At 40.1% G+C, this 27,761-nt stretch overlaps 2 protein-coding genes across 2 annotated transcripts in view; both read right to left on the minus strand.

Moving 5' to 3' along the window:
• The window catches only part of osbpl5 (oxysterol binding protein-like 5), a 43,463-nt gene extending 39,483 nt beyond the window's left edge, over positions 1–3,980 (minus strand). Inside the window, exon 1 of the mRNA XM_033967615.2 lies at positions 3,811–3,980. Within this exon, the coding sequence (XP_033823506.1) occupies positions 3,811–3,967 (157 nt within the window). The 5' untranslated portion in view covers positions 3,968–3,980. The remainder of the gene's footprint in view (positions 1–3,810) is intronic.
• Positions 3,981–5,234: 1,254 nt separating this feature from the next.
• ptprjb.1 (protein tyrosine phosphatase receptor type Jb, tandem duplicate 1) overlaps positions 5,235–27,761 on the minus strand; it is a 52,165-nt gene continuing 29,638 nt past the window's right edge. Inside the window, exons 8-31 of the mRNA XM_055222544.1 lie at positions 26,682–26,924; positions 26,351–26,608; positions 25,924–26,193; positions 24,772–25,014; positions 24,441–24,698; positions 24,014–24,283; positions 20,963–21,226; positions 20,637–20,894; positions 19,465–19,728; positions 17,852–18,103; positions 17,042–17,299; positions 15,098–15,247; positions 14,807–15,014; positions 13,842–13,957; positions 13,672–13,759; positions 13,551–13,595; positions 13,263–13,350; positions 11,674–11,764; positions 11,499–11,575; positions 11,220–11,354; positions 10,373–10,489; positions 10,124–10,281; positions 9,096–9,231; positions 5,235–9,018 (exon numbers count right to left, since the gene is read on the minus strand). Coding sequence (XP_055078519.1) covers positions 8,887–9,018; positions 9,096–9,231; positions 10,124–10,281; positions 10,373–10,489; positions 11,220–11,354; positions 11,499–11,575; positions 11,674–11,764; positions 13,263–13,350; positions 13,551–13,595; positions 13,672–13,759; positions 13,842–13,957; positions 14,807–15,014; positions 15,098–15,247; positions 17,042–17,299; positions 17,852–18,103; positions 19,465–19,728; positions 20,637–20,894; positions 20,963–21,226; positions 24,014–24,283; positions 24,441–24,698; positions 24,772–25,014; positions 25,924–26,193; positions 26,351–26,608; positions 26,682–26,924 — 4,379 coding nt within the window. The 3' untranslated portion in view covers positions 5,235–8,886. The remainder of the gene's footprint in view (positions 9,019–9,095; positions 9,232–10,123; positions 10,282–10,372; positions 10,490–11,219; positions 11,355–11,498; positions 11,576–11,673; positions 11,765–13,262; positions 13,351–13,550; positions 13,596–13,671; positions 13,760–13,841; positions 13,958–14,806; positions 15,015–15,097; positions 15,248–17,041; positions 17,300–17,851; positions 18,104–19,464; positions 19,729–20,636; positions 20,895–20,962; positions 21,227–24,013; positions 24,284–24,440; positions 24,699–24,771; positions 25,015–25,923; positions 26,194–26,350; positions 26,609–26,681; positions 26,925–27,761) is intronic.

Genomic DNA, 27,761 nt, shown 5'->3' on the forward strand with positions numbered 1-27,761 from the left:
CAGTAGGGGAATTTATGATGGTTCTAAATCTCTAAAAATACTCGTAGCTCTGCGGCAGTGGAACGAACAAACCGCTGGGTCAGAAGGTGGCGCAAGATAAACAGCAAAACTGGAATAAATAAAACCTGAAACTGTGTGGGATGTTCAAAGCGAGAAGAGACCGAGGTACGATTTCAAGGTTTATTTACGCAGCACGTTTAAACCTGCTTCAGCTGGTCAAAGTACTGCACATACAAATCATTCAAGTATTTTTATTGTACTATAACTTCACGTTGTGTATTTGCTCCGTTGTGAGTGAGTTTGGATGGCAGGTTATTAACGAAGTCGGGTTTGGAGAGACTTAAGCGAGGAAAAGTGACACAAAGGAGGTCTGTAAAAAGCGTTTTCTCTGTGGGCCCAAGAGCCACATTCAGAGCAGGGTGGTATTAGCCTAGAAACCCTCCTCCTCCTCTTCCTCCTCCTCCTCCTCGTCCTCCTCTTTAAACGATGCCAGTTTTAAAGAGCTCTCGACGCTACAATAATCATTACCAACTTCAAGGTCGCAATAATAACTCAAGGCCTGAAGAGCGATATCGTAAAACAGGAAATGTCTTGAAACGTCTTACACAACAACTCTAAAGCAGGAGAAACTTACACAACTTAACACAAAACTAATACAAATGTGTGTTTTTTTATCTCCGAGTAACTGCAGAACGGCTTCGTGTAAATAAAATTCGAACATTGTGAGACTTTCCGGCCCGACTACGACCACGAAATAGTCGAAATATTACAACGATTTCCAAGTAATTAGTAATAAACATGGAACAATAAACATTAAAATCGTTTATTTCGTGATCAAAAGAGACATTTTGTGTAATCGTGATGATCGCCAATGAAGATAATCGCCGTTATATCACCTGAAAGTGCAGAAAAAAAACGACTTATCCAGAGGGGAGTCGACAGGAGGGACAAAGAGGTCTGTTGTCCGGGGCCCCAGGGTTTTAGGGGGCCCAGAATTGAACCCTCTTCCTATAAATTATAAATTACAGTGGGGCCCACGTGAGGTTTATTGCCCCGGGCCTCCACATCCATAATATTCTCTATTAAAAGTTATAATTATTCATATCCATAACGAGTTTAATCATTTTCGTGATATAATCGTTAATCGTAATTATTTTGGCCATGATAATCGTCTAGTAAGTAAGTTAAATGTTGCTTAATTAAAAGCGTTACAGCTCAAATTGTATCATCACAAAAATATACAACATTTCCCATTAGAAAAAGAAAAAAAACACGACTACCAGGACAAGTACAGAGCTCCAAAAATATTAAACAAACTATTTTTTATGCGATGACGATGGGTCAAGTCAATAGTAATTATTCTGACCGGCTGAACGACTTATTACTGCTTCGTGCTCAGTTCCAAGTGGCAAATTCCGGTGGCTGAAAATGGCTCAAAATCCTCTCCAAAGGTCAAATCTCCAGTGGAAGAATCCTCGGAGCACGTCGTTAAACTTAAGACATCTGTTGCCATGGTTTCCTGCTTCCAAAACACCAATAAAAATAACTGGCTCTTGAGTAGGACGTTGCCTCATCACTCTAACCTCATTTGCTGCAGATAGGGCAAAGCTGCGGTTCTACTTGATAGGCTTAAGATTAAAGACTATTAAAAGCCTCCACCTTATTAGTGAAAAGGTAAGACTGTCTGTAGTAACGGAAAGGTCTTAAAGCGCACGTATTACGCTGTTTCCTGATCTGTCTTTTAATGTTTCCTGATCAAAAACAGACCTGGAGTTCAGCATTTTGAGACTGAGTTCTTCTCTCAAACTGAAAACACCCTGTTCCACCTTGTGATGTCATCATGTGGTGATCCAGGAAGTGCTCCACCTTCATTTCTAGAATCATTTGGATCATTTCAACCCTGGAAGTTCCAATTTCTAGTAAAAAAAAAAAAAGTAGTAGAAGTAGGTGTGTTATGCTTAAAACCAGCACTTCGTGACATCATAAGGTGGAACAGAGCATTTTGAGCTTTGGGGTTTGAAGTTTCTGCTACTCAAACATGTGTGAATTAAAGAAAACACGACTCCAGGTGTGTGTTTTTTAGGCGATAACAGTGTTAAAACATGGCTAAAAGCTCAATTATGCGCAACATCGGCCCATTAAAGTAGCAAACAATCAAAATAATAACCCTAAAACCAGCACTTTATGACATCACAAGGTGGAACAGAGCGTTTTGAGCTTTGGAGATGTACTAAAACATGCGTGAATGAAACAAAACACGACTCCAAGTGTGTTTTTGAGGCGGTAACAGCGTAAAAGTATGGCTAAAAGCTCAATTATGCGTAACATCGGCCCTTTAAAATAGCAAACAATTAAAACAATAACCTTAAAACCAGCACTTCATGACATCACAAGGTGGAACAGAGCGTTTTGAGCTTTGGAGATGTACTAAAACATGCGTGAATGAAACAAAACACGACTCCAGGTCTGTTTTTTGAGGCGGTAACAGCATTAAAACATGGCTAAAAGCTCAATTATGCGCAACATCGGCCCTTTAAAATAGCATGCAATCAAAATCATAATTCCATCCAATTATAACTCTATCTTTAGCAGTTATTCAGTCCAGTCATCGGATAAATACTTTACAGCAATTCCACCATCGGCACTACACCAATCACGACTTTGTTCCGTGGACTAAGTGGCAAATTAAAACCCGTTTAACAACAGTTTAAGGAGCAGCGTCGCACTCAAACTAAGTTAACAGTGATTGAGATAAGGATGAGAAAAGCCACTTCACTGTGTTGTGGAGCCATTTTGTTAAGTGGATGTGACCTTTATTATGAGACAGGCGCAGGTAATCTGGACCCATGAACACGGCCGCTGCTATATTTAAATCTCCTCAATGATTCATGCTGGTTTGGGTTTGTCTAATTTTGCTCCTAACCTAAATTCAGATGAGCGTGGAGGCAGAGGAGAGAGGAAGAGGACACATTATGCAACTGTACAGATCTTGCACATAGAAGAAGCAAACACAGAAGCGTGGAGAATTTTCCAGAGAGTGATTTTGCATGTTTTGGACACCATGCAACACAGAAATGCATGAGTTTGGAGCATGTACAGTGTATGATTTGCAGTATTTTATAGGGAATATTGACAGTTGTGTGTGTTTTATGTTGTATTTTGTGTAGTTTGAAGAAGGTTGTTGATATTTTGGTGTCTATAGTGACCTACAAGTGTGAGAAGCGTTTCAAAATACACAGCAAATGACTTGTAGAGCTAAAATAACCGCAGCGTTTATAATTTCCATGCAGAGTGCTGTGCTGCTGGTGCCATGGTCTGCTGTGGTTACGCGCACAGCCACACGTGCCCACACAAATGCGAGATGACACACACGCATGAGGTGGCCTGCAGACGTGCCTCTGCCTGTGAATACGTGTCCTTGGTCCACAGATGTCCACAGATCCACGGCACAAACCGGGCAGATCCGCGGATGAGGCACAAACACGCGCTGCGCTGCAGACGCACGGGCATCGTCACGGGCGTAACGTGGAGGGTTTCCACTGGAGCTAGCGCGTTAATGCTAGCCACTGCCCAGGAAAGAAACAATGATCCAACCAACACTGACCAAATTCCTCCAAATGATGCGATGTAGCACGAGATTTCACGCAGATGTTTTACAAAAATCACCTTTTTTCTGCTCCAGGACGCGGCACAATGCGCAAAAAAGAACCAACGCAGCCATAAAACAAAAGTGTGAAGCAGAAATGGTAAGTTATCTCTCCGCGACGTGTCAGTGCAGCGTAGTAGGAGTGTAATTACATGTAAACTTACTCTGCTTCGACGAGGACCGACTCAGGCTGTGGTTTTTGTGTTTATAATCCCGTTTAGCCTCATAGCAGTCGACGGGGACGCGCTGGAGCGGAGTGGAGCCGCGCGGGGCTGTGGCGCACGGCTGGAGTCTGCAGGACAAGTTGGTTCGTTTCAACATGGAGAGAGTGAAGTGGCACAGACAGTCCTGCTGCAGACACAGGGCCACGGTGGCGCCCTCTGTGGGAACGCACGGGTATGGCACCTGCTCAGGGGAAACGAGGCAAAACGCAACAACAACAGGCTGCAGCTGGAAACACAGCGCGTTACTCCCTCTGCACTTATTAAATGACATTATCGAAACATAAGGGTGTTTTTGGAAATGCAAACAAAGTAAAATGAAAAAGTGTGGGTATATGTAGAGTGTGGGTACCTGTGATTTCAAGCTGAAGTATTGTCTCGGTGGTGCACTTTAAGTTTTCTGGTGGATAGTTTGTCTGTTTTTGTTTTTATTTTTAAATGTAGCTTTTTAATTTTGCTGTTTTTATTCCAACTTTATGTAATGACACGGACAGCAAACTTAGAGGTTTTGACAAGGAACAGAGCAGAGCAGATCCAAGTGCATTTATTTCCAACACTGACAAATATTGACAAAAATAACAGCCACATTTAAAACCAACACCTCCTGTGCGCAGACTGAGGTTTTCTCCTTTTATAGAGCCCCTCCCTTAAGTGGTCACTCCCACTCTGCAACACAGGTAAGTTTCAGCACATCTCATAATATTGTTAAAAGTTATCGCTAACAAAACAGTGTAAATCTTTATTCAATCAAACCCGTTATAAAAATAGATCTCTACATTACTTTATCCGTGTCAACTGTAAAAAAAAAACAGCCTAGATACACAAAATCTTAAATATTTGGACACCCCTCCTCCTCAGCGCACAGTGGTTCGCCCCAGAACCTTCTTAAGCTGCTCTGGCTTCCTGGGGACTCATTTGGCCGGAGCACCTAAGATGGCCGACAACATTGGTGAGTAGAAATTCAAAACAATTCATTTACAAGCAGTTTGCTGATGCACTTACTCCTGTTTTTGTTACGGGCAACTTTAGCTGCACAAATATTTACATTTTTGTTCTTGCACATGTGTTTCCAACTGCAAACATCTTGATTTATATAAATTAATCAGCCTTTATTCGTCTGAAAACTTCAAAACTTAACTGCAGCTTCGCACTCTCGGCCCATCTCCAAAAACGTTTCTTATTTTCAGATATTTTTCAGCTTTCTCTTTCTATCTTTAAGCCTTACACGATGCATGGCTTGCTCAAGGGCACAGCGGCAGCAGAGGTCAAAGCAGGAGGTTAAAGAACAGACGCTCTACCCACTGAGCCACCGCCACCCTGCACGTAATTGGATTCGTGCCATATCTGTAAATAGCGTTTTTGTGTCAAGAGCCGAAAACAGAAATGTTATTATTAATTCATTTATTTCAGATGCACTCGACAACGTGCAGCCGGAGATGTTTTCAATAATGCAAAGCTGTGCTAACTTTTTCCTCTGCACTAGGCACAAATTTAAAGTCCTGACACTTCGTTCTCATCTGTTTTTCAAGTGCGTGAGGTTCAGAGATGGAAGAAAGTTTAACTGAAACTCCATTAGCCACAGTCCTGATGATTGTGTTGAGTGAGAAAGTAAAGATCGTGTTCAGATGTCACAGATTCAGCATTTAAACAAAACATTTTAGTTTTAACCTGCAGATGTTCTTCAGTTCTGGTCAGATTACTGCTGGACACTGACTTGTATCTGTCTGAAGGAGGCGCTAACGACACTGAAGCGAACAAGACACGTTTATTTATACAGCACCGTTTGTACGCAAGATAATTCAAAGTGCTTTACAGAATAAAAAATACATTAAAGTCACAGTACAACAAAACAAATGATCACAAATAATCATCATAAGATTGACATGAACGGAGAAAAGTGCAGAATAAACCCCCTTCAGTCACAGCAGATAAACAGAATCGTTTGAGTCTGGATTTAAACTTTGTCAAAGTCGAGGCCTGAGTCACATCTTCAGGTTTTCATTCCAGGTTTTAGCTGCAGAAAATTTAAACACTGATTTCTCATGTTGAGTCCCCGGTTTAGTCCTGCTTTAGTCCTGCTTTATTTATTTATTTATTTATATTTATTTGACAGGGACAATGCAATCTGACATAGTTACAACATGAACATTGCAGCTGATGTGATGCATATAGAGTTTATCCCTGGTTGGGGCTTCTCCACAATTCACCAATATGCAAAGTATATTAAAACACCTGCCCCTTAAAATAGTTACATCAGTGCACAAATATACATCCAACACTCACACGTTCTCTCACTCACCAACTGTCATACGACTTATTTACAAGTGTGTACAGTTTTGACTCATTTTCAGACAGTTCTTAACCCTAGAGGTGAACATTTTCAACTCAGAAATGTTTTTTTATTTCAGTGGGCAGTGAGTTCCACAGTTTGCAGCTCTGATATGAAAAGGCGGACTACTGCTTTAGTCCTGCTTTAGTCCTGCTTTAGTCCTGCTTTAGTCCTGCTTTAGTGGATGTTCTGTTCTGTCTTAAGGCTCGTTTGGAGAGTCCAGTGAGCAGGACGTTTCAGTCGTCTAACCTACTGGAGACAAACGCAGGATAAGTCTCTCTACGTCTGGTTTTCAGTTTACCTTTGATTTTTGACATATTTTTAGATGGTAAAAAGCTGCAGATGTTACTGATTTGATGTGTCTGTTAAAGTTCAAGTCTGAGTCCATTATTACCTCTAGATTTCTCGCCTGATTTGTAAGTTTTAGATTAAGTGTTAGTCGTCACCTCCAGTCTCCCTCTGTTTCTGTGGACCAAAGATGATGACTTCAGTCTTGTCTGATTTAGCTGGAAAGTAACACACCTATTTGTTCAGTTTGTTTGCTGGCTCAGTGTATTACGCAACACAAAGTCTGAGCTGTACCTGAGTCATATTTTGCACGATCATTCAGGCCCTTAACGTCTGCTCTCACACCTATTAGCATACGGGGATCTATTAGAACACTGGACGTCCCGAGCCGTACATCTCCATCTCAAAGCCGCTAACCTCTCCTTTGAAGACGACGAGGTACAGATCTGAGCCAAAGAAAATAAATTGTTCGAGAGGGGAGTTAAAAAGCCTTTTTTTTTTTGTGCGGAAAGACAATCCTCCTTTGAACAGAAATGTGGCCTGAGACATAATTTATCTCCTTTTTTTAAACTCTATTTTCAGACGTAAATCAAAACAAGTGCTAGCCCGTATGCTAACAGGTGTGAGAGCAGCCATTAAGGGCCTGAATGATTATACAAAATATGACTCAGGCACCGAGCCAACAAGCAGAAACCGCAAACTAAAAGGTGTAGACGATTTTTCTTTTGCTGTGGATCAGACCTGGACGACTGAGGGACGACACGGACATCTTTAAACAAAAATAAACACGCAAAACAAAGCGTATTTACTCAAAATTTATTACATTATTTGCGTTGTACCTGCAAGCAATATACAAATGCTTTTCGTAACACATTAAACATTAAACGTTTTTTGTATTGCTTTACACATAAGTGCTTTTAACGTCAAATCGTACAATAAATAAACCAAACGGTGGCGTCAAACTTAACATGAGTCGTTACAAAAACATTTAAAAACAGAAAAAGTACCTCCATGGAACATTTGGGAGTGTACGCACAGGAAACGTCCATAGATAAACTGGATACGCAACAGGAAGTGACGCACGGTTAGCTGTAAGTGGAACGCACGTGGGACATCAGCAATTCCTGAGATGATGCAACACAGTCATGACTTAAAATGATAAAAATGTTCCAGTTTATCGAAGCACTGGCGCCTCCGTCATTTAAAGTGTGAACAATACAATAAAAATCTAAAATGCATCCAGTGCATTACAGTGCAGACACTCGTTATTGCACAAAAAGCAAAATAATCACATGAAACACAACTTGAGGCTCAAATAGTATTGTTTTTTTTACGTTTTTCTTTAGTTTTCTGCTAATAGCCACAAAGCTACAAATGATACCTGAGAATTTAAATGACAAACAACAGTAAAGGTGCAACAAGGAACTTTTTACGTTGGGGGAATAAGCCACACGTTTGTTCTACAGCAGGAGTCGGCGACCAGCGGCTCTTTCATCCTTAGCTTGGGGAAAATAAATTATAAGCGTTTAATTGAAGTGTATTTTATTTGTGTTGGTTCTTTTTTGGAATTGTAGTTTAAATCGGAAGGTTATTCTGATCTTGAAATATTAAAATAAAGCTGTATTTTATTATTTTTCGTTGCTCAGAATAAGCGCCACACTCGCAGAAGCCGGCACTCGCCAAAACGCCGAGCTTTTATCGAGAAATACGCATTGGGGTCCTGTCGATCCAGCTTTTCTCCACCGTAAAATGTTAAAAATAAACCGCGCTCAGTCCTGCGGAAACAGCAAAAGTCTCTGTGGCACTTCATGGATTTCATAAACGACACACTATAGTCATTTATAAAGAGCGTAAATGGAAAAAAAAACAATTATATATACAGTATTATCTTCTTTTCAGATGTTAAGAAGTATTTGCAGCTCCCAGTGTTTTGTTTTTGTTTGTTTTTTTCCATGGAGACCGGGTCCAAACGGCTCTTTCGGGGTTAAAGGTCGCCCACCCCTGTTCTACATTCTGACCCCTGAACGTATCTATTTACAGAGACGAGCAGGTTTTACCACCAGGCCACGTTACAGGTCACATCTGTGGAAAAGCAAGTCTGAGTTTTTAAAAATAAATGTGTGTTTGTCAAAGTATTTTCCATCTTTAACGCATTAAAAATCAATAGTACTTTTGTTGAAACGCTGCAGGAAAAGCAGCAACATGTCCTAAAAGTTACACAGTTAAGAAAATAAAATGTTTTGGTCCTAAAATTCTTATAGTTACAGAAATATAAAATAAAAAAAGAGAATAAGACGAGGATCCAGAGGTGGGATAGATGATGTAAAAATAAATATACAGTTTACGAAAAACTGTTCCCAAATAATTATTTTTTTCTCGAGTTCTTGAGCCACTTTTAAACATCATTTCTTCTGGAGATCAATGTTTTCATAAATGTTGAGTGCAGCCATGTTTTGGTAAATGAGATCTACATTGTTTCCAGTTCTTGATCTGATGATGTCGAGTGCACACTGATGGAGGAACACGTACTGGTCCTGTGGGTAAAAGTATTACACAAGCGTCGGTAGTAGAAATATATTTTGTATTTGGTTAGAACGTAAGAGACATTTACCTCCGTCTGCACCATCAGAGTTCGGTGCATTCTCATATCGTGAACAATACCGTAAATGTCCACCACGTTCTCCCTTTCGATCTGGAACAGAAGGCGGTCGATGGCGATGAAGGTCCCAGTCCGACCCACGCCGGCGCTGAGGAAAACGCACGCGGCGTTAGTATCACGTGAGAAGTATTTCGTGCATTTTTGAGTCTTATAAAGCTTCAAATGTGGTGATTTTGATAAAAGATTTGAGCTGAATTTTGTTCAAAAGAAACACCTGATTCAGTTGTTTTGTTTTTCTGCTGTTTTTATTTGTTATATTTTTGTTTTGCTCAAATTCTGAAAGTGTTAAAAATGAAATCATCAGCCTTTTCAGCAGATCTCACACAAAAACAAATACTTTTACAGAAAACAGACGATATGAAGGTGATAAATAGTGTGTGTGTGTGTTTTCATGTGTGTTCGTTCGTGTGTGTGTTCATGTATGAGTGTGTGCACGTGTGTGTGTGTGCACGTGTGTGTATGTGTAGCGTGCGTGTGTGCATGTGTGTGTGCGTCTGTCTCTGTGTGTGTCTTTGTCTGTCTGTGTGTGTGTCTCTGTGTGTGTGTGTGCGTCTGTGTGTGTGTCTGTCTCTGTGTGTCTGTCTGTGTTTGTCTCTGTGTGTGTCTTTGTCTGTCTGTGTGTGTGTCTCTGTGTGTGTGTGTGCGTCTGTGTGTGTGTCTGTCTCTGTGCGTCTGTCTGTGTCTGTCTTTGTCTGTGTGTGTGTGTGTGTGTGTCTGTCTCTCTGTGTGTCTGTCCCTGTGCGTCTGTCTCTGTCTGTCAGTGTGTCTGTGTGTGTGTGTCTTTGTCGGGGTGTGTGTGTGTGTGCGTCTGTGTGTGTCTCTGTGTGTGTGTCTGTCTCTGTGTGTGTGTCTGTCGGGGTGTGTGTGTGTGTGCGTCTGTGTGTTTGTGTCTGTCTCTGTGTGCGTCTGTCTGTGTGTGTGTCTCTGTGTGTGTGCGTCTGTGGGGGTGTGTCGGTGTGTGTGTGTGTGTGTTGACTAACCTGCAGTGCACTACAGTGGGGGAGTTCCTGTACCGGTCCATGTGCTCTCGGACCAGGTGTCTGAAGCTGATCAGGAGCTCGGTCGTCTCTGGGACGCCGTGGTCGGGCCAGGCCGTGAAGTGGAACTGTCGAACCGAACGAGTCTCTGCGGTTTTCACCTGACACACACACAAACACACACACACACAGATGTAAATCTGTCCGTCACAGCGGCACAAACAAACGTCTGAAGTGAAGTTCAGCCGTTACATTTTTGACGTCAAAGTCCCTGATGGTCCAGTCGTCCAGAGGAATCTCAGACGTGGTGGTCACAGTGATGTTCTCATAGTGTCTGGAGCCAGACGTCCAGTACTGCTCACATTTCACCTGGAAAAGAGAGAAGTACAGCCCAGTGAGGGAGAGGAGGCGGCGCAGAGGAGGCGGCGCAGAGGAGGCGGCGCAGAGGAGGCGGCGCAGAGGAGGCGGCGCAGAGGAGGCACAGAGGAACAGAGGTGGTACAGAAAGGAGCATAGAGAGGAGACAGAGAGGAGGAACAAACGAGGTACACAGGAGTTACAGAGAACGAACAGAGGAGGCACAGAGAGGAGGTACAGAGGAGGAACAAACAAGGCACACGGGAGGGTACAGAGGAGGCACAGGAACAGAGAGGAGCATAGAGAGGAGACACACAGAGGAGGAACAAATGAGGCACATAGGAGTTACAGAGAACGAACAGAGGAGGTACAGAGGAGGAACAGAGGAGGGTACAGAGGAGGCACAAAGGAACAGAGAGGTACAGAAAGGAGCATAGAGAGGAGACACACAGAGGAGGTACAGAGGAGGCACACAGAACGAACAGAGGAGGCACACAGAACGAACAGAGGAGGAACAGAGGAGGAACAGAGGAGAGACACACAGGAGTTACAGAGAATGAACAGACGAGGTACAGAAAGGAGCATAGAAAGGAGGCACACAGTGGAGGAGCACAGAGGAGGCGCAGCTCCTGATGCAGCTGATGAGTATTTAAGACATTGATTAGTGTGACAGTGTATGGGCCTGTGTGAAGACTCTGCTCCTGCTGTGACACTTTAAACGCTCATTTCCACTTCTCACTCACTCGTCCTTGTTCGTTGCAGCGCGTCAGCATCACCATCGTCTGCACGTTCTTCTCCCAGATCATCCTCCAGAAATCACTGACTGTGGCCGGCAAAGGGCCCTGAGCCGCGATAAACTCCTTCCTGGAGTTGTAACCCTTAAGAAAATAAGTGATGTTTTTTTTTAATCTGGCATTTGGCAAATAAGAACACAAACATGGAACAGAATGAAACTGCATTTAATGAGTAATTTTAGGTTGATAAATGTGCAATGGGAGAAAGCTGCTTGGGTCAGTACGCACCGGTATGTAGTTAGCATTGATGTAGTCGTCAATAGGATTTCCATGAATGATAGAAAGCTTTACTCTAGATGCGTCGTCTAGAAGATTAGCCAGAAGGGTGAAGTGAATGAGAGCAACATATGAGTTTATTTGGATTAGTAATGAGTCGTTGACATAGAGTAAAGCTGTAACTCACATGGAAGCACGTTGCTGTAGCGATTCTTGGGTTTGTTCTCTGGGATCAGAGCGCTGGTTTTGGCCTGAGCCGTACCGACAACTTTGATTTCCTTATGGAGCACAAAATGTTAGAATTATCCCATTTTAGCACCGACATTAAACACAGTAAGACAAGCAGACGATGATAAACTCGCTGTTCACTTTTCGCGCTCTCGCTGTTTCCTGGATTTTTTTTTTTTCATGCTTTTTTACAGCGTCTGAACGTACATTGTGTTCTGCGTCCTGATTGGCTAAGGGACTGTAGACCATTGTCCATCCGTCTCCTCTTATTTGACGTATATTATTTGACGTTTTAACATTTATTTGGGTCGTTAGTATCTTGTTTATTACTTTGTACTTATTTTATTAACAATGAATATTATTTATCATATTATGTTGGATACATTATTTACTTTCTTCATAATAATATTGGTTCCTACTTATTGTTTCGGTACAGCGCATTTGAGGAGCGCACCGATAAAAATATAACACGAGATGAGACGAGTGAAGTTGTTGCATAAAGTCGAGCTGTAACTGTCCTGATGTGTTGGTTTATTTAAGCAAAGAAGAAGCAAGAAAATACATCAAATTAAATCAAACTGTGACCAACAAACCGCAGCCTCAAGAGACTGAACGGAACAATATATTAGAGTCAAATTTACATAAACGTTGGATCTCAGTGTGACTCTGAAGTGCTGTACGTTTGCGATTCGTTTTCTCCCCGACCAAACCCACAATGTCGATGAAACGTTCTGCACCGACAAAGACGCCTACGAAGGTTTGAACTTTGAGAGAGTTTAAACGAGAGAGAAATGTGAGAAAATGTTAACGCCTCTGTGAGAAAAGTGTATAAAGTGTGTGGAGAGGGGTTTTACAGACAAAAACATATAATACAGTCATCCCTCGTTTATCACGGGGGTCACGTTCTAAAAATAACCAACAATAGATGAAATCCGCTTTATTTTTTACATTATTCTCTATGTTTTTGCTGTAAAACCCCTCACCACACACTTTATACACTTTTCTCACACAGGCGTTAACATTTTCTCACATTTCTCTCTCGTTTAAACTCTCTCAAAGTTCAAACCTTCGTAGGCGTCTTTGTCGGTGCAGAACGTTTCATCGACATTGTGGGTTTTGTCGGGGAGAAAACAAATCGCAAACGTACAGCACTTCAGAGTCACACTGAGATCCAACGTTTATGTAAATTTGTCTGAACACATTCTGTACTGTACAGGAGACACGGCACGGAGGAGACTGATGGACAATGGTCTACAGTCCAACAGCCAATCAGGACGCACGACACAATGGTCTACAGTCCAACAGCCAATCAGGACGCACGACACAATGGTCTACAGTCCAACAGCCAATCAGGACGCACGACACAATGGTCTACAGTCCAACAGCCAATCAGGACGCACAACACAAAAAAACATGTAAAATTGCACTAAAAAAAAAGATAATCCGTGATATAATAATTGTAAAAAATAAAGCTGATACTTCGCGGATTTCGCCTTTTGCAGGTTATTTTTAGAACAAAACCCCGCGATAAACGAGTGACTACTTTACCTCATATTCCTCAGCGAAGCCACAGGCAGAATCTGCTTTTTGTTTCTTGTAGTAAACTTCATAATCCTCGACTCTGACGGGGAAACTCCTAATGAAAGAAAGCGCGATTATTATTATTTTTATCCCGTTGACAGAATACAAGTTTCTTTTGCCGTTAAACAAAAAACAACTAACACTACTGAGAAAATTTACTTACACTTTAGCTCTGAAATCAGAAAAACATAAACAAAAATCATTCTAAATCGTTTTAATTTGTGTTTTTACATAGAAACTAAACGTGAAACCCACCTCAGCGAATGGATTTGAATGTCAGACGACTCTTTTTTCGCCAACCTACAAGAAACAAACACATATATTTGGAAACGCGCTAATATTTTTTATTTTTTTGACTGGTCTTGCGATGTTTAACCTTCTCCAGTAAATGATGAATCCAATCAACACGAGGAGCAGAAAGCAGAAAATACCCAGGGTCACTCCAACTGCGATTCCAATGACGACTAAAAACGCATCAACGGTGAAAATTTGAACTGTTTGAAAGATTTAAACATGACGTAACACATATGTCTATTAAAGTATTACCTGGACTTTGTGGAAGTGTTACCACATTGTCAAACCCTGTATTTGAAAACAGAGACTCCGAGCCACTTATAAGCAACCCGTTCATCGCGATACTGGTGAAAACAACGACGGCGAATCTGTGGGATGTTTAAAAAGAAAAGAAAATCACAATTAAATGATATATTTCCATGCAAAATGATTAGCTCTGTGATTTAAAAGGCTCATATTACACTGTTTTCTGATCTGTTTTTATCACAAACAGACCTGGAGTTGTGTTTTGTTTCATTTACACAGTCCCTACATGTCCAAACGCTCTGTTCCACCTTGTGATGTCATGAAGTGGTAGTTTTTTTCAAGTTGACAGCTGCTTTTTTACCTTTAGTTTAGTAGAGATTTATAATTCCAGGGCTGAAATGATCCAAATTATTCTAGAAATGAAGGTGTGTGGAGTTTAAAAACACAGAGGAGCACTTCCTGTATTACCACATGATGACATCACAAGGTGGAACAGAGCGTTTTCTGTTTGAGAGAAGAACTCGGCCTAAATGTGCAGGATTCGTGTGTTAAACATGTGTGAAGTTGTGTTTTGTTTCATTCACACATGTTTAACGCACAAACCCTGCACATTTAGGCTCTTCTCTTCTTCTCTCAAACAGAAAACGCTCTGTTCCACCTTGTGATGTCATCATGTGGCAATACAGGAAGTGCCCCACTGCGTTTTTAAACTCCACACACCTTCATTTATAGAATCATTTGGATCATTTCAGCCCTGGAATTGTAAATCTCTACTAAACTAAAGGTGAAAACGCAGCTGTCAACTTGAAAAAAACTACCACTTCATGACATCACAAGGTGGAACAGAGCGTTTGGACATGTAGAAACTGTGTAAATGAAACAAAACACAACTCCAGGTACGTTTTTTTAACATTATAACATGTCAGTTTTGTGTGATACAGGACGTTTAACAGCAGCTGAGGTTTTATTACTTGTATTTTCTCGTGGGCTTCAGTAAACCGTTCGAGTATCCGTTCCACATCGACTCATCTCCGACATTTATACTGAGAGTGTTTGTTGTATCACGAGCCGCTCTTGTATCTACGCTGATTACCGTCGCCAAATACGCTTCAGTCTTTCCTGCTTCCCATTCAGTATAAGTGCTCGCCAAGTACTGCACCACTTCGGGCCGGCTGGGATCTGGATGAGGAAAATATAGTTGTTTTTTCTGAGCGTACTTAATCGTGTAATTCAGATTTGAAAAAGCTACTCAAGGAACCGACCATTTGCAGTTTCTGACACTAACACGCCCACGTTTTTGATTGGCCCGTTGGCGTCGTTCAGCAGAGTCCGGCTGATGTTAATCGTGAAGTCATTGTGTTTCACGTTCGCCACTTGGATCAGGGGCTGGTAGTCCTTCAGTAGAGGTGGATCTGGACAAAAAAAGTATAAACACACACTTTTAGCTCGATTATTTCTAGTAATTCTATATTTTATAACCTTTATCTCATTGACTGCACGTTTGTTCGCTTTTTTATACAGCGCTTTTTCAATTTCAAGTCACTCAAAGCACTTTAAATTAAGGAACCGCTCACACATTCACACACGGATGTACGCAGACACTGGGGGCGAGGTGGTGAAGTGTCTTGCCCAAAGGCACGACAGCGCGACGACAGCGTTCATCTGTGAGAGCTGGAATCGCACCGCCAACCTGTGATTCAGTAGATCCGACCGCTTGAGCAATGACGTTTATGTCGGGAGTGGGATTGCTTCAAATCGATTTTTTTCACTTTGCATTTTATTGTTTTATATCGTATTTTCCGGAGTATAAGTCGCACCAGCTAAAAAATGTATAATAATGAAGAAAAAAAAACATACGCACTGGTCCCTCGCTATATCGCGGTTCACCTTTCGCCGTCTCGCGGATTTTTTTTGGTAAATTTTTCATGCTTTTTTACATTGTATTAGCGTGCATTGTGTTCTGCGTCCTGATTGGCTGTTGGACTGTAGACCATTGTCCATCAGTCTCCTCCGTCCTCCAAATTTACATAAACGTTGGATCGCAGTGTGACTCTGAAGTGCTGTACGTTTGCGATTCGTTTTCTCCCCGACAAAACCCACAATGTCGATGAAACGTTCTGCACCGACAAAGACGCCTACGAAGGTTTGAACTTTGAGAGAGTTTAAACGAGAGAGAAATGTGAGAAAATGTTAACGCCTGTGTGAGAAAAGTGTATAAAGTGTGTGGTGAGGAAAAAAGAAAGAGTAAAAAAAAGAAAAAAGAAATAAAGAAAAAAGACAGAAAAAAAGAGAAAAAGAAAGAAAGAAAATGAAAGAGAGAAAAAGAAATAAAGAAAAAAAGACAGAAAAAAAGAGAAAAAGAAAGAAAATGAAAGAAAGAGAAAAAGAAATGAAGAAAAAAAGACAGAAAAAAAGAGAAAAAGAAAGAAAATGAAAGAAAGAGAAAAAGAAAGATAAAGAAAAAAAGACAGAAAAAAAGAGAAAAAGAAAGAAAGAAAATGAAAGAGAGAAAAAGAAATAAAGAAAAAAAGACAGAAAAAAGAGAAAAAGAAAGAAAATGAAAGAAAGAGAAAAAGAAATGAAGAAAAAAAGACAGAAAAAAAGAGAAAAAGAAAGAAAATGAAAGAAAGAGAAAAAGAAAGATAAAGAAAAAAAGACAGAAAAAAAGAGAAAAAGAAAGAAAGAAAATGAAAGAGAAAAAGAAATAAAGAAAAAAAGACAGAAAAAAAGAGAAAAAGAAAGAAAATGAAAGAAAGAGAAAAAGAAATGAAGAAAAAAAGACAGAAAAAAAGAGAAAAAGAAAGAAAATGAAAGAAAGAGAAAAAGAAAGATAAAGAAAAAAAGACAGAAAAAAGAGAAAAAGAAAATGAAAGAAAGAAAAAGAAAGAGAAAAAAAGAGAAAAAGAAAGAAAAAAAACAAAGAAAAAGAAAGAAAAAAAGGAAAATGAAGGAAGAGTGTGTGATAAAAGTGTATAAAGTGTGTGGTGAGGGGTTTTACAGACAAAAACAGAGACAATAATTGTAAAAAATAAAACTTGTGGGTTATTTTTAGAGCGTAACCCCCCGATAAACGAGGGAACGCTGTATTATAACTATCAAAACACAGTAAACTACAGAGCTTAGGAGGAGTGTTTTAAAAATCTGTTTGCTTCTTTATTTCTTACATAAATATATTGAAGTACGTGACGTTGTATTGTGAGTTTTACCTGTGATCCCCGTCCTGCAGGTCTGGCTCTTACGGGTGCTGCTTTCACCACAGCTCTGCGTCGTCACCCACAAAACGTACTCAGTGTAATGTTTAAGATCTCCTTTCACAAAGCTTTTAGACGTCGTTATAGTCGTGGAACCCTCAAACTGCACTAAGAAATGACTGAAGTTACCCACGGGGCTCCAATTCCAAGTGACTGTTGCGTTTGGGAGATTTTTTGTTTCGCCACATTTAATAGAGTCCACGGCACTCGCAGCTGATGAAGAAAACAACACGTTATTTTAGCTGAAACAAGAAAAAGGGATAAGACATTTACGGTGCGTTCACACTTGGACTAAGAGCACGACTAAACCAGGACTAGAACGAGACCAAACAGGGACTAGAACGGGACTAGAACGGGACTAGAACGGGACTAGAACGGGACTAGAACGGGAGTACAACGGGACCAAACCGGAACAAGAACAGGACTAGAACAGGACTAGAACAGGACCAAACCGGGGCTAGAACAGAACTAGAACAGGACCAACCCGGGACAAGAACATGACTAGAACAGGACTAATACAGGACCAAACCAGGACTAAACCAGGGCCAAACCAGGGCCAAACCAAGATTAGAACAGGACTCAGCCAGGACTAGAACGGGACTAGAACGGGACTAAACCAGGACTAGAACAGGACCAAACCGGGACTAGAACAGGACCAAACCGGGACTAGAACAGGACCAAACCAAGTCTAGATAAGATCTCAAACCAGGACCAAACAAGGACAAGTCTGAACGCACCGTGATTGTGTAAATAGACGGTACGTACTTGTGCATATGGAAACACTCTCTGGCGCCCCCTGGGTACCATCCGAGGTCTCAGTTGTGACATTGAACCGATAGGAAGAGCCAGGAACCAGATCACTGACAGGGTAGATAAAGTTTTGAGTTTTGCTACTGTTCACGCTGGAGTTCTGTACTCGGAAACTGTAACTGTTCTTATATTGATCAGGTTTTTGCCATTTCAGTGTCACAACTGTCTCGTTTGCAGAGGCCTGAAGGTTTTTGACACTGAACGGTCCTGAAAAAACACAACAAAACAGTTACACGTGTTCATTCATTATATTACTTTGGTGGATAAGATTTAGATATGGCAAAAACTAATATAACCTACAAAATAATACACTAAACCCTCACCTTAACCTAGACCCTAAGGTTAACCTGAAACCTTAACGTTAACCTAAAACCCTAATGTTAACCTAAAACCCTAATGTTAACCTAAAACCCTAATGTTAACCTAAAACCTTAGTGTTAACCTAAAACACTCACGTTAACCTAAAACCCTAATGTTAACCTAAAACCTTAGTGTTAACCTAAAACACTCACGTTAACCTAAAACCCTAACATCAGGCTAAACCCTCACGTTAACCTAACCCTAAGTGTTGACTTAAAACCTTAACGTTAACCTTAACCCTAACGCTAACCTAAAAACTCACATTAACCGAAACCCTAACGCTAACCTAAACCCTAACGCTAACCTAAAACACTAACGTTAACCTAAAACACTAACGTTAACCTAAAACACTAACGTTAACCTAAAACACTAACGTTAACCTGAAACATTAACGTTAACCTGAAACACTAACGTTAACCTGAAACACTCACGTTAACCTAAAACACTCACGTTAACCTAAAACACTCACGTTAACCTAAAACACTCACGTTAGCCTAAAACACTCACGTTAGCCTAAAACCCTAACGCTAACCTTAAACCTTAACCTTAACCAAACCCAACCCTTAACCATAAGCCACATCATGACTTCTGTTTTATCTCTGCTCATGTGCAGATGTATTTTCTAATGAATAAGAGTTAAATAAAGTCGTCTGCGTCGTTCACATTTCACCATGACTGACACATCTGTGAGTCACTCAGAGCCACACAGAGCTGAGCCAATAGGAGACGAGGACGGAAAAGACTGAGTTAAATGTCCGATATTACGCAAAACTGACTCTTGTAGCTTTAAGTCACGTTATAACACCGATACCTCCTCAAAAACAGACCTGGATTTGTGTTTTGTTTCATTCACACACGTTTGAGTGACACTTTATTATTCGTCTGTAACATCTACAACCCTCAAAACGCTCTGTTCCACCTTGTGATGTCATGAAGTGGTAACAGCTACATTTCAATAAAAACAATATAAATAAAGCACAACCACAAAACACAACTCCAGGTATGGTTCTGAGGAGGTAAAAGCATTATAATGTGACTTTAAAGCTCACAGGAGTCCATTTTGTGTAATAAAAATGTAAATATACCAAATGCCCTATTGTTGGCGCCTCTTGAATGGATCCACTAATCCAGAGATAGTAAAAACATATTCTTTGCCTCATTATACCAAAAATAAAAACATAATAGATAGTGTTTAAACAGATACATACGTGTAAAGTAGGACACGGTCTTTGGTGTGGCTGCAGTGCCATCTGCTGTTTGTGCGGTGACACTGAAGCTGTAGTTGGTGCCAGACATCAGCCCGATTTCTGTGTAATTTAAGTCAGTAACATTTATCTTTGTAACGAGCCCCGAGGTGTTAAAGACTTGCACCAAATATTTATAATCCGGTTTGTATTCAGTCTGATTCCACTTCAGCGTGACAAGTTCAGTGGTGATTTCAGTTTGCTGCAGGTCGGTGACGGGATATGGTTCTGTTAACACAAAAGACAATAAATTATTAAAGTCTATATTACACAAAATCCACTTTTACAAACTTTAAGTCACGTTTTTAATGCGGTCACCTCCCCAAAAACAGACCTGGAGTTGTGTTTTGTTTCATTCACACATGTTTAAGTAACATCTCCAAACCTCAAAACGCTCTGTTCCACCTTGTGATGTCATCAAGTGGTAGTTTTCAAGTGAACAGCTACTTTTTAGCTTTAGTTCAGTGGAAATTTATAGTTCCAGGTATGAAATTATCCAAATTATTCTAGAAATTAAGGTGTGTGGAGTTGAGCACTTCCTGTATCACCACATGATGACATCACAAGGTGGAACAGAGTGTTTTTTTCAGTTTGAGAGAATAACGCAGCCTAAATATGCAAGGTTTGTGTGTTAAACATGTGTGAATGAACCAAAAACACAACTCCAGGTCTGTTTTTGGGGAGGTAACCGCATTAAAACGTGACTTAGAGTTGTGTTTTGTTTCATTCACACATGTTTAAGTAACATCTCCAAACCTCAAAACGCTCTGTTCCACCTTGTGATGTCATCAAGTGGTAGTTTTCAAGTTAACAGCTACTTTTTACCTTTAGTTCAGTCGTAGATCGGCAATTCCAGAGCTGAAATCATCCAAATTATTCTAGAAATGAAGGTGTGTGGAGTTTAAAAACAGAGTTGAGCACTTCCTGTATCACCACATGATGACATCACAAGGTGGAACAGAGTGGTTTTTTTCAGTTTGAGAGAATAACGCAGCCTAAATATGCAAGGTTTGTGTGTTAAACATGTGTGAATGAAACAAAAACACAACTCCAGGTCTGTTTTTGATGACGATCGACATCATAACGGATAAAAAAAAAAGCTTTAAAACGAAACTAAATGCGTTTTCTGTGCTCACTCGTGTACGCAGTGTAGGTCACTTCCTGGCTCACTAGGTCGTTCACACCGATAGTAACGACAACGACGGTGTAGGGGCTTCCAGAGACGAGGCCCGACACGGCGATGTTGGGGTTCTCTTGAGTCTCTCTGCGGATATCGATAACGGTGACATTAAAGTGGTACTGATCTGGCGACATATCTTTCGGCGCGTCCCAGGAAAAAGTTATAGATCGCTCCGTCCTGTCGCTCACACTGATGCTTCCCGGAGGAGTAGGGACTAAAACGGAAGATAATGAGAAGTAATCATACGCAAAATTAACTTGTTGTGTACATTTGTTTACTTACAGGTCGCGTTGCATCTTTTCGAACTTTTATTTTCCATGGGTCCGCTCCTGGTGACCACCTCGGCGCAGTACAGCACTCCGGGTTTCAGGTCAGTGAACGTTGCGGTTAAAATATCGTCGTTGAATGGTCCCATAGTGTGAACTTGGCCACTCTTGTTGTAAAGATTCACTGTGTAGTTATCCACTTTCCCCGCCGCCTTATTCCAGCTCACTGTTAAGTTTGTTGTGGTTCCGGAGACTTCTGTAATGGTGACATTTGCGGGTTCTGAAAGCGAAAAAACATCACAGAGCAAACGTGTTTATTTACCCGACGTATCACAGTATTTAAAAAAAGTGCTTAAAATATTTGAAAAAGCGGTTGTGTTTTGTTTCATTCATATGTTTAACGCACAAACACACCTGCAGATTTAGCCTGAGTTCTTCTCTCTCACAGAAAACGCTCTGTTCCACCTTGTGATGTCATCGTGTGGCGATACAGGAAGTGCTCTACTGTGTTTTCAAACTCCACACACCTTCATTTCTAGAATCATTTGGATAATTTCAGCCCAGGAACTGCAAATTTCTACTGAACGAAAGCTAAAAAAGTAGCTGTTGACTTGAAAACTACCACTTGATGACATCAGAAGGTGGAACAGAGTGTTTTTGAGCTTTGGAAATGTTACAGACTAATAATAAAAAGTTAATCAAACGTGTGAACGAAACAAAACACAACTCCAGGTCTGTTTTTATTTCAAAGGTCTTTGTAGTAGGGAAAGTTTCAATGTGGTATACAACACTTATACTATAGGACTTTTCTTTTCCAAATAACGAAATCATTTGGAAAAGAAAATGTTTCCAGTAAAGCTCCACCGAATATTTGCAGCGCAGTAATGGTATTGAAAGTTCCGTCCACCTGTCTGGGTCTCTGGAGAATGGCCCTCCTCAGTCTAAATGGTTTATCATCCCAAATAAATGAACTAATTAACCTCCTGAGACCCGAGCTCTTGCAGGACTTTATTTGCAAAAACTATTAAGTGGTTGAACACATATATTGTAAAAAGCAAAATGACAATAACAATAAAAAAAATAATAAAACAAATAAAAATACAAAAATATAAAATCAAATAAAAATAAATAAATAAGATAAATAAATTAAAATACAATAAAAAATAATAATAAAAAATAATAATAAAACTAATAAAAACACAAAAATATAAAATCAAATAAAAATAAATAAATAAAATAAATTAATTAAAATAAAATAAAAAAAATAAATAAATAAAAAACAATTTAAAAAATCTAATCAAATAAATAATAATTTTTTAAAATCAAATCAAATAAAAATAAATACAAAATAAAAATAAATATTGTAAACTCCTAGAAATATTCAAAATTGAACATGTTCTTTTTGCTGTTCTTCTAAAAATTTGCACTGTGGCCTAAACAACCCAAAATGTGTTGTCCACAGATGAGGACACCAGGTCTCAGGAGGTTAAGGAGTCTAAAGATTAAAAAATGTATATATATTTCAGAATAAAAATAGGAAGACACTGAAACAGGTAAAGGAATTTTGGAAGTAATATCATTTTAACCGAATCGATTTTCCCGACCAGAGACCAAGATAATGGAGACACAGCATTTACTTACATTGATCAAAAAGAGGAACAAAGTTACTCTTACACAGGTTGTTGAATAGTTTAATGATGCATATTCCAAGATAATCAAAACTGTCAGAAACTACAAATTTAAATGACCCTGACCTCCACCGTTTTCATTGTAAAAGAACAATTCGCTCTTAGTTTCTGTTCCGTTCCGCTCAATCCCACACCTCCAGATGTTTGTGTCTCTACTGCGTCAGACTGCGCCGGTCAGCAGTTCAATCTCTAAAGCAAAAAGTAGTGGGCTTAAAGGACAGCCCTGCCTTGTTCCACGATGTAGTTTAAAAGATTGTGAATAAAGACCATTTGTCAGCACAGAAGCTTTGGGACTTGTATGAACGAGTTTGACCCAGGAACAAAATAAAAGTGCAAACCAAACCTTTCTAAAGTAAAAACAGTCCCACTCAACCCTATCAAATGCTTTTTCAGCATCTACGGCAATAAGACATTTGGGTGTTTTGTGGTTAGAGGCGTAAATAATGTTAAAAAGCTGACAATGTTGAAAAAAGAGAGCTGATTCTTAACAAAACCAGTCTGGTCAGGTGAGATTATCGAATTGAGAACTTTTTTAGTCTACCAGCCAGACACTTTTTACAATTTAACATCCGTATTTAATAAAGATATAGGTCTATAAGAAGGACAGTTAAGACGGTTCTTATCTTTTTTAAGCAGCAAGGAGATAAAGGTTCGGTAACAGGAAAGAGGAAGTACCCCCGAACTAAGCGACTCAGTAAAACAGCACACAGAAAAGGGCAAAGTTTACGAAAAAATCAGCGGATTTTCGTGACTGTATGGACGATATTGCCGATTTATTTTCTCCCTTTGTAATGGGGGATTTTGTCTTGAGTTTGTCTTGAGTCTGGGGAAACTGCGTGCATCCCCAGAACCCAACTCCCCGTGTGTTTTTTGAGGATTTAACAGCGTAACAACATGGCGTAAAGCTCACAAGGAGGAGTAAAAGAATGGTAAAACTACTCAGAGGTATAATACGGAAAGAATCTATCGAAGATTTTTATTTTTTTTTTAATATTTTTTTCTTTTTCTGCAAATGTACTCACCTTTGCATATACACTTAATTAACTTAACGACAAGACGAGGTTATAGGTCGGGTGTCAAATCCCAATAGTTTGAAATTGAGCAGGGGCGGGACTAATTCTAAGGTGGGATTTGCTGTTTAACTGTAAAATTTGCTGATCTGGTTGACTTTTCTTGCTTGTTGACATTTTATGTGAAGCACGTTGATCAGCTGAAGTTATTTTTTAATGTGCTATAAAAATAAAAGTGAACTGAATTGAAAAAAACACTGTTAAACCAATCACATTGTTCCTTATCCCCCCAGACTCCGCCTCCACCCTCACTCCGTTCTTTAGTTCTCAAAGTAGACCCTCGTTCAGCTGTTCTATGTGGCATCTTACCTGTGTAGCTGGAGACTTCTACTTTTGTGGACTTGCATTCAGATGAGAGCAGTGTGGTCACAGATATCGTGTAATTGGTTCCTGGGTCCAGTCCAGGTACATTTGCAGAATTGTCTTTAACAGTTTGGTTGTTGGTAACATTTCCTGCAGAGTTGTAGGTCACAATCTTGTAGGAGTAACTTTGGTTGTTTTCCAGTGGAGACGACCACTCAACTTTTATTGATGTGCTGGATTCTGAGAACGCTCTGAGATTCAAAACTGGATTTGGATCTAGTGGGAAAAAGACAATTTCAGGTTAGCAGCTGTTTAAAGGCAGAGGTGGAAGGTAATGAAGCACAAGTAGTACAGAAAAGTTACATAGTGAACTTTATCATTAATAATATGAAAGTACAGCAGACCATACAGAGTTTTTCCATTAAATACTTACTAGTACAAGCCCTGATGTTGACCTCAGTGCTGAGGAGGCCCTGAGGTCCTACAGTTTTCACTGTTATATTATAGTAAGTTCCAGACATAAGAGGTGTCAGACTGGTGGTGCTGTTTGCAGATGTCACATGACTATCGTCATAGGTGATGTTGTACGTGATGTCAGGAGCGTCCTGCATTTGAGTCTGAACCCCCCAACTCAGATCCAGAGAGGAGTTTGTTCTGCCCGTGACGGTGACAGACTCAGGAGGCAGTGGATCTAAAACATGAAATGAACTTAACTTACAGTTTAGAATTTGTAAATAAAATAAATAAAAATGAAATAGTCTTACAAGTGGCAAATTCTGAGGGTTCTGAAGAGTTAGTGAAGTTTCCAGCGACAGCAGTTACACTGATGGTGTAGAGTCGTCCCGGTGACAGATTAAGGAATTGAAACCACAAAGAATTTGTTTTGTTTTTATTCTGTCCCGCCTGTACTTCATAGTGATCCACACGACCTCCAGGTAACGTCCAGTTAATTTTCAGACTATTGGTCCCTCTCTCCATGAGAGTGACATCATCAGGCCTCGTAGGTTCTGTTAATGAGAAGAATATTTTGGTTTTATATTTCAGATATTTTATAATAATAGTAATTCTAAGAGTAAACTGGTTATATGGGGGATTTGCTTTTTAACTGTCAAATTTGCTGACCTGGTTTCTGATTAAAGGTCCTATAATACAGTATTATACAAAAAAGACTCATGTGAGGCTTTGGCCGTGTTGTAATGATGTTTCCTCATCAAAAACAGACCTGGACTTGTGTTTTGTTTCATTCACATGTTTGAATAACACTTTATTATGACTCTATCTACATCTCCAAGGCTCAAAATGCTCTGTTCCTCTTTGTGATGTTTGTTGGTCTGTTTGTGATGAGGAAACGACATTAGAACAGATAAAATATAGCGTAATATGGGGCCTTTAAAATGAAACTAACACCAAACCTTTTTTTTTTTTTTTTTTTTGCCCTTAAACTCTTGTCTATTGTGTTGTAACAGCGTTATCTACTGATCCTAGTCATGTTTTGGCATTCTGAGAGCAAACTAGGTCAATTCGCAGCTTTCTGAATCCAAGTGTGTGCTGCCTTCAGTGGCCTCTGCAGTTTCAAGTAGCTGGTGACATCACACAAGACTGCCCAGAGTACAGCCAGGTGTTTGTGTCAGATCCACATGAAATAAAAACTGGTTTTCTCTGTCACCATAAATAAACAAAAGTGAAAAAACCACAGCAGCTTCAGACAGTTTTAGTTAAAATCCATAAACGTGATTGTTTGTTTCAGTTTAAAGGACTTTAAGCCATAAGATTAAAATGTCAAGTTTGTAGAAGCATCTCACAAAAATATTCAGATTCAATTTGGTGGATAAACTTTGAATATTTTTTTCCAAAACAGTGAAACAGTGAAACAGTGAAACAGTGAAACAGTGAAACTGTTCTATGTGGCATCTTACCTGTGTAGCTGGAGACTTCTACTTTTGTGGACTTGCATTCAGATGAGAGCAGTGTGGTCACAGATATCATGTAATTGGTTCCTGGGTCCAGTCCAGGTACATTTGCAGAATTGTCTTTAACAGTTTGGTTGTTGGTAACATTTCCTGCAGAGTTGTAGGTCACAATCTTGTAGGAGTAACTTTGGTTGTTTTCCAGTGGAGACGACCACTCAACTTTTATTGATGTGCTGGATTCTGAGAACGCTCTGAGATTCAAAACTGGATTTGGATCTAGTGGGAAAAAGACAATTTCAGGTTAGCAGCTGTTTAAAGGCAGAGGTGGAAGGTAATGAAGTACAAGTAGTACAGAAAAGTTACATAGTGAACTTTATCATTAATAATATGAAAGTACAGCAGACCATACAGAGTTTTTCCATTAAATACTTACTAGTACAAGCCCTGATGTTGACCTCAGTGCTGAGGAGGCCCTGAGGTCCTACAGTTTTCACTGTTATATTATAGTAAGTTCCAGACATAAGAGGTGTCAGACTGGTGGTGCTGTTTGCAGATGTCACATGACTATCGTCATAGGTGATGTTGTACGTGATGTCAGGAGCGTCCTGCATTTGAGTCTGAACCCCCCAACTCAGATCCAGAGAGGAGTTTGTTCTGCCCGTGACGGTGACAGACTCAGGAGGCAGTGGATCTAAAACATGAAATGAACTTAACTTACAGTTTACAATTTGTAAATAAAATAAATAAAAATGAAATAGTCTTACAAGTGGCAAATTCTGAGGGTTCTGAAGAGTTAGTGAAGTTTCCAGCGACAGCAGTTACATTGATGGTGTAGAGTCGTCCCGGTGACAGATTAAGGAATTGAAACCACTGAAAATTTGTTTTGTTTTTATTCTGTCCCGCCTGTACTTCATAGTGATCCACACGACCTCCAGGTAACGTCCAGTTAATTTTCAGACTATTGGTCCCTCTCTCCATGAGAGTGACATCATCAGGCCTCGTAGGTTCTGTTAATGAGAAGAATATTTTGGTTTTATATTTCAGATATTTTATAATTATAGTAATTCTAAGAGTAAACTGGTTATATGGGGGATTTGCTTTTTAACTGTCAAATTTGCTGACCTGGTTTCTGATTAAAGGTCCTATAATACAGTATTATACAAAAAAGACTCATGTGAGGCTTTGGCCGTGTTGTAATGATGTTTCCTCATCAAAAACAGACCTGGAGTTGTGTTTTGTTTCATTCACATGTTTGAGTAACACTTTATTTGTCTGTCTACATCTCCGAGGCTCAAAATGCTCTGTTCCACTTTGTGTTGTCATGAAGTGGAAGTTTTAAAGTTAACAGCTATCTGAAATTATCCTAATGATTCTAGTGAAGGTGTGCAGAGTTTAAAAACACAGTGGTGCACTTCCTGTATCACCGCATGATGACATCACAAGGTGAAACAGAGTGTTTTCAGTTTGAGAGAAGAACTCAGCCTAAATATACAGGTGTGTGTTTGTGAGTTAAACATTTGTGAATGAAATAAAACACAACTCCAGGTCTGTTTGTGATGAGGAAACAACATCCATCCAACTTCTTCCACTTCTCCGGTGCCAGGTTGTGGGGGCAGCAGTCTAAACAGGGACTCCCAGACTTCCCTCACCCCAGACACGTCCTTCAGCTCCTCCGGTGGGACCCCAAGGCGTTCCCAGGCCAGTCAAGTTCTGGGTCTTCCTCGGGGTCTCCTCCCGGTGGGACATGCCCGGAACACCTTCCTATGGAGGCATCCAGGAGGCAACTTGAACAGATGCCCAAACCACCTCAGCTCCCCTTGATGTGGAGGAGCAGCGGCTCTACT

Source organism: Periophthalmus magnuspinnatus, chromosome 6 (assembly GCF_009829125.3).
Source record: "Periophthalmus magnuspinnatus isolate fPerMag1 chromosome 6, fPerMag1.2.pri, whole genome shotgun sequence".
NCBI lineage: Eukaryota > Metazoa > Chordata > Actinopteri > Gobiiformes > Gobiidae > Periophthalmus > Periophthalmus magnuspinnatus.